Raw genomic sequence first — 6,278 nt, 5'->3', positions numbered from 1 at the left:
GTAAGCTGTGAATTAAATTTTGAAGGGAAGTTTTTGAAAGTTGGGATAATACAGACTTTTCTCTGTTTTCTTGATTGATTTAGACTACTTTGTAGTCCGAAAGTGATTCATAAGCTAAGTCATTTGTACTAATCACTTGATCTTTATTTGTTGTATTAAGTAGTCTTATGAAAGCGTTTTTTGATGTTGGTATGGTGTTTGCTATGTAAATGCCATGCTTAATTTCTTGATTTGGAATCAATACACTGTCTTCCTTTGAATTTAATTGAATATTCCTAATAACCTGGGATCTTGCTGGCAGAAGTATTGAATTGTTGCCAGAACTGTATGTTGTTGGAACATAAATAGGAAATTTTAAGTTATTAGGTCTTATAATGAACAAATCTTCTGAAGGTTTGAATTCTAATTGACAGTTGTATTTTTTTATGAAATCGATTCCTAGTATGCCATCACAAGGGACAGCGAATTGTAAGTCCACGATGTGAAAATCATGGTGGATTATGTACTTAGTGGTCTGTATCTCAATAGAAGTCAACCCTTTTGATTTTGTAACTTCTTGACTTTTATATCTATAATGTAGTTTTCTTGCAGTTGCATTTTTCACTGTTGAGTAGTTGAAGGGCTTTGTGAGTTTCCCGATGTGATTTGGGCTACTCTGACATTATTGGTGTTACTAATATTTTTTCTGATTTGATTTCTACGGCCTCTTGAGTTTCCTCTATATTGGCCACGTCCATTATTATCATTGGTACTATTGTTGTAGTTATAATTGTTGTTACGACCACGAAAGTTACCTCTATTATTTCCATAATTTCCACGTCTGCGGTTTCCGCCACGTTGTGGATAATTTTTGAAATACAGGACTGTGTTTTGCTGTCCAGTTGCTTCTGTTTACAAATTTGGACACGGCCTCATTCATTGCAGAGAAACTACCAGCTTCCATGATAAGTTTTACCTTCTCATTTGTGCAGTTCTTAGTCATTGCTTTTACTGCTTGCTGGGTGGAATAACTTCTGGCTAACTCAAAAGTTAACCCGTCAGTTATATATGCATTTTCCAATGTTTTCGTCATTTCCTCAATCTCTGTTATATATTGATTGGCATCATCATTCATCAGTTTTGCTGATAATACTGCTACAGTTTCGCCTTTGACATTGTTGAATTTTCTAGATCTGTTATTAAAACCGCGGGGATGGTAAGATTATTTAAATCTTGCTCTTCTATTTTTGGACTTGTTCCAGCATGTTCCTCAGATTCTTCTGGGTCACTGTTAATTTTTCCTGTTGACCCTGTTCTTAGTGTAAGGGTTGTATTAACTATATTGGGTACTGTTATACCTAAATCAAATTTTTGTTTCATTAGTATTAATTTGTATCTCAATCTGATCGAAAGTTTTGATACTTGAGACCAGTGTTCTTGATTTAATTTTTCTCTTTGGCCATGTATTAGTATACGTGCTTCATTAAAACCGTTTACTAATATTTCTACATGCTTTTTAATGGTATTACTTTGAATAGTAAGAGATTTGTACGATCTATCAAAATCAGTTTTTATTTTATTTAGTTCTCCATATATTTGGTTCCATTCCATGTTATTCTGAAATGTCTTTTTTTTGGTTTTTTTTAATTTATATATATATATATATATATTTTTTTTTTTTTATTTTAGTTTTTATTTAATTAATCTTCTTAATGTTACAGAATGTAATTTTCAAAATAATATATAAACCTTTTTTAATAATAATTATTGTTGTTTGTGCTTTTAATATATTTTAAGTTTGGTCCAAGTCATTTGCTTGGCTCATATATTTCTTTTTTAAGCATTTGTTGAGGAGTTTATAAAGTTTGTAGAAACAATTAACGCACATTATTACAACAATAATTATTAACAATATTGTTATTAATTGTAAATTGATATTGTTCGGTTCTACTTTATTTATCACGTTAGCAGTGGAATCCACTGTCTTAACGTCTACTAATCCCATTTTGGGTGTACTACTTATAAAAATTTTGATGGTTTCTCTTAAATTTTTTTTTGTATTTTCAAAGTTTTCATCATATTTACTTATACTATTATTCATAGAAAGTGAACTTAAGTTTGCTTTTAATAAGTCAAAAAAAATATTGTTCATTATTTGCTTACATGTATTTTCCTACCTAATGTTTATATAGCTTTACAGGCTGCACTCTAATTGGGCAGATCTTCTTCCGCTCAATTTTAAAATTATTTTTAATATGCATATTAAAAATATTCATCGCAGTGCATTCAAAAAAATTATGCAACGCAGTGCATAAAAAAAAATTTCGCTCTTGGCAGCGCTGTCAGTTCTCCTGTCAGTTCTGGATGTCCATCGATGGCACAAAGGGCGGACTGCCACTCGCACTTGTTGGTTCTCACCGGTGGCGCAAATGACGGACTGTCACTCGCAATTATTTAAATATTGTTCAAGCTGTCCATCGATGGCACAAGGGCGGACTGCCACTCGCACTTGTTGATATTTGGTCCAGGCTACTAATGTTGTACCTCTTCTGCGTAGGGGCACCGGTGCTGGCTGCGCAGGTGTACTCACAATGCGGTGAGCCTAGTGGTCCCTCGCAGTCGTTTGGGCATGCCCCCCTCAGGACTGGTATCTTTTTTTGCTGGCGGTTGAGATTTTGGATTAGATTTGCTTATGTTTTTAATTGCAGTGTAGGTGGTTGTGAGCATCGGCTTTTGGTTTTTCTTTTCTGCTAGCAAGACTTTTATGTGATCGAGCTCTGCGTGTAACTTTACAGATGTGCTCCACGGTAGCGTGTCGTTGCTGTTTAGCAGTTTTAACAGTTCAGCCCTTCGGGCTCTTAGGCGTGTTACTACTCCGCCACTTTTGCCTCACATACCACTCTACTCACTGCGTTAAGCTTCTACAATGTTGTCTCTTGGGGCTCCGCCGATTCTTGCCTCCAACCCCTGTGAGATCCTCGCCAGTGGTGTTGAAAATGTTTCCCAGCTGCTGTTGTTATTGTTTAAATATTGTTTATCGAGGTGTATTGAAGGTGTGTCTTTCACTGGTTTCCGTTAAGCATTTTCGTACTTTACTACAGGTTCCGAGCCGAAGTCACGGTCGCCATGTAAACGTCGGAAATAAGTTCTTTCATATTTTTTATATTTATTCGGGAGAGCGACTGTAGCTATCGCTACACCCTGTCTTTATTGAATGAATCCTTATTTTCTTACATTTCAGCTTACTAGCTGTCGTTTTATATATTTTGTATATTATATTATATATATCGAAACAATATGTAAATGTGTAGAAAGGAAGAGTTATGCGCGAGTTACCGACCAGTCGTTAGGTAACGAGCCTCCAGCTAAACCTCCCAGAGCTACCCTGGAATTGGTACACTGACCGGGTGCCCACTTACTTAGCTTTGCAAGAATGTTGCAATCTAAACAACAGCCCAAACTGGGACAACGACCACTTGAGTCGTTGCCCCGTCGAAAGATTGCTGACACTGCAACAGGATGCCCCTACCCCAAAACGCGGGTCAGATGACACAGGCAAACGTTCGAGGAAGTCTTTGTAAACATTCGTTTATTTCACTTTGTATTTTATGCTTAAGCAATCTATGTATTAGCATATAAGAACTTATGTACACTCGGCAGCGGTGGCAACTTGGTCGCTGCTGAAGAATATATTGACTCAGTCTTAAAAGGCAACTCAAAGGCGTACGTTTATTTATTCCAACTCTTATTAAAATTCATAAATTGAAATACACCGACTACCACTTGGAGAAGACCGGACTCTGGCAGAACCCCTAGCCACCCAGGACTTCTAAGAGGATAACCATAACTGGCGCAGCCGAACTACGGACCGTGATGGACCTAATTTTCTTCGTATTCTTGTTAGAACACACACACTAAATAGGTGAAGTATTCTTGTGACAGTGCAAATAAAAATTCGAAGTTGTTTAAAAATTAAAATTAATATCGTGATATATATGCAAAACAAGCAAAGAAATTTTCGTGTGTTCCGAAAATAATAAATAAAACCAAAAATTAATTAAAATGAATAATAATAAAGACGGACAAGCTTAGAGTGCAAAAGTTATGACAAATGATCAAAAAATAGAATAGCTGAGTGCCGTCGGCAAATACAGATGTTTTAAACATGAAACTAAAAGCAATATATATATACCTTGTGAGTATTATACAGTGGGTCTTAGTATGTCTAAGGCAGAGTGCCATCAGAAAAGAAATTTTTTTTCTCTTTAGAGATAAATGCAGTTTTTGATGAAATATATACATACAGATGAACTTTGAAGGAATACAGGGAGATAGTTCTACAATCCCATCGCGTGTTTTGTATGAACGTCAACTTCGGATTTATGGCAAATGACGAAGTTGGTCTCTTGAGTAAAAAAATAATAATAAAAAAAAAAAAAAGAAAGAATATAAATAAAGATAAATAAAAAAAAAAAAAAAAAAAAAAAAAATAAAAAAATAAAATACAAAACAGCGAGGTAGTTTTTACAATCCCATCGTGTGTTTTGTAAGAACGACAGTCTACGAATTTATCGAAAATTCCGTAGATTGATATCTCGTAAAAGTCAAAAAAAAAAAAAAAGAAAGAGAGAAACGATAATTTTTTTTAATTGCGTCTTGTCCATATTCATTGAAATGACTTTGCTTGGTTTTGCCCATATATATGCAAATTTCTTGTAAATCCCAACAAACACCAGTTACGAGGGGAAGTTATTATTTTATGAAAACATATTTAAACGAGTATTTTTACAGGCAAAGCCCACAAGAGTAAAGCACCTGGAAAACACAACACTACACTACACCTCAAGCTGATACATTCAACAATTTAATACAGATAAGACGATATTTTTAAGTACACATTACGCAGAAACACTAACAATTAATTTCTCCTAAAAGTCAAAATAAATCTACTTAATGCCTAATATTGCTAAAGTCAAGAGCCTATTACCAACTACTAGAGGCGGTAGTAGAAGGCAGACCACTATAAGCCAAACACCCCAAGAGACCTCCTTATCCCTAAGACCTGTTATTACACCCTCATCCTTTACCATGGACTCTAGCGCAAACTGGTCACCACCCCATCTTAATTCCGCGATGGTAAACCATGCGGAGGTGTACGCATCGATGAAAATTCCCGACCCTATTAAATCCTTACCACCCTACTCTGGGGATCCGTTCACGTTGAACGAATTTATCGAAAATGTTGAAGAAATAATTCTAATGATTAGGACAACGGACCAGACAACATATGGTCAAATGTGCCTTAGAGCTATTAGACGCAAGATTGAGGGCAAGGCTAACGAAGAAATTATTTCAGCAGGGGCTAATTTGAATTGGGACGAAATTAAAGACGCGTTGATAAGGCATTGCAGTGACAAGAGGGACGAGGAAACCTTAATGACCGAACTCCATGAATTAAAACACAGGCAGTTATCCATACAAAGATCGTATGAACAAATCACGAAGATTAGATTAGCCTTGTTTAGGATAATAGACACGGAGGAGACTGAGCAAATAGCAATTCAGGCTAGACGTCGCGGACGTGCTTGACGGCTTTTCTCGCGGGACTTAGAAGAAACCTTAACGCGATTGTTAGAGCGTTTAGACCAAAAGGACTGGAGGAAGCATATGACATGGCTATTAAGGAAAGGAATTTATACTTCACAGAAAATACTACGTTTGGAACACAGAACAAACAGCTTTACAGACCAAACGATCGTTTTCGAACAAATCAATTTTCGAACAGAAACCGTTATAATCAATATCAAAATAGAGACTATAATCAGTACCAAAATCGAGATTATAATCGTTATAATCGCGTTGATAAATCGACTTACAGCCGGAACAACTACGAGAGTAATCGTAATAATAGATTCCCTGCAATTACAGCAGGTGACGCCATTCCTAGTACTTCCAATGCAGCCGCTAAAAAGAACGCTATAAGCAATAACAAGACCCATTCTAGCGGACAAAGACTATATAATGTCGAGACTAAGAACGTAACAACTCGAGAGATTGTTGAGGAGCCAAATTTTTAATCAAAAGCCTCATACCACAGACAGGATTCCTGAGTAAATTTCGCTTAGACGCAAATTTATCCTACAGGAAATCCTAGTACTTAGCAGACTACACGCCATATTCGCTCCAGAAGCAATTTTTAAACTGATAGAGGAAGTTTACCTCAAACACTTTAAGAACTATAAATTAATCAGTTGTAAAGATTTTTTGATAGACGTTACTACCACACAAGAACAGGAGAA

At 35.9% G+C, this 6,278-nt stretch overlaps 1 protein-coding gene across 1 annotated transcript; it reads left to right on the top strand.

The window, feature by feature from the left end:
• Positions 1-3,128: 3,128 nt before the first annotated feature.
• LOC108111546 lies at positions 3,129-5,970 on the top strand. The gene is made up of 2 exons (XM_017221065.2): positions 3,129-3,901; positions 4,771-5,970. Exon 2 carries the CDS (start codon positions 4,933-4,935, stop codon positions 5,566-5,568), a length of 636 nt encoding a protein of 211 aa, XP_017076554.1. The 5' UTR covers positions 3,129-3,901; positions 4,771-4,932; the 3' UTR covers positions 5,569-5,970.
• Positions 5,971-6,278: the final 308 nt, after the last annotated feature.

The sequence above is a fragment of the Drosophila eugracilis genome, unplaced genomic scaffold, assembly GCF_018153835.1.
Source record: "Drosophila eugracilis isolate 14026-0451.02 unplaced genomic scaffold, ASM1815383v1 contig_116, whole genome shotgun sequence".
In the NCBI taxonomy this organism is placed as follows: Eukaryota; Metazoa; Arthropoda; class Insecta; order Diptera; family Drosophilidae; genus Drosophila; species Drosophila eugracilis.
Note: the sequence above shows the minus strand (reverse complement) of the source record. Positions and strands in the feature narration are given on the sequence as shown.

Coding starts and splice junctions, on each gene's coding strand:
- LOC108111546 (XM_017221065.2), top strand. CDS start 4,933: ATGCCTAATATTGCTAAAGTCAAGAGCCTATTACCAACTACTAGAGGC.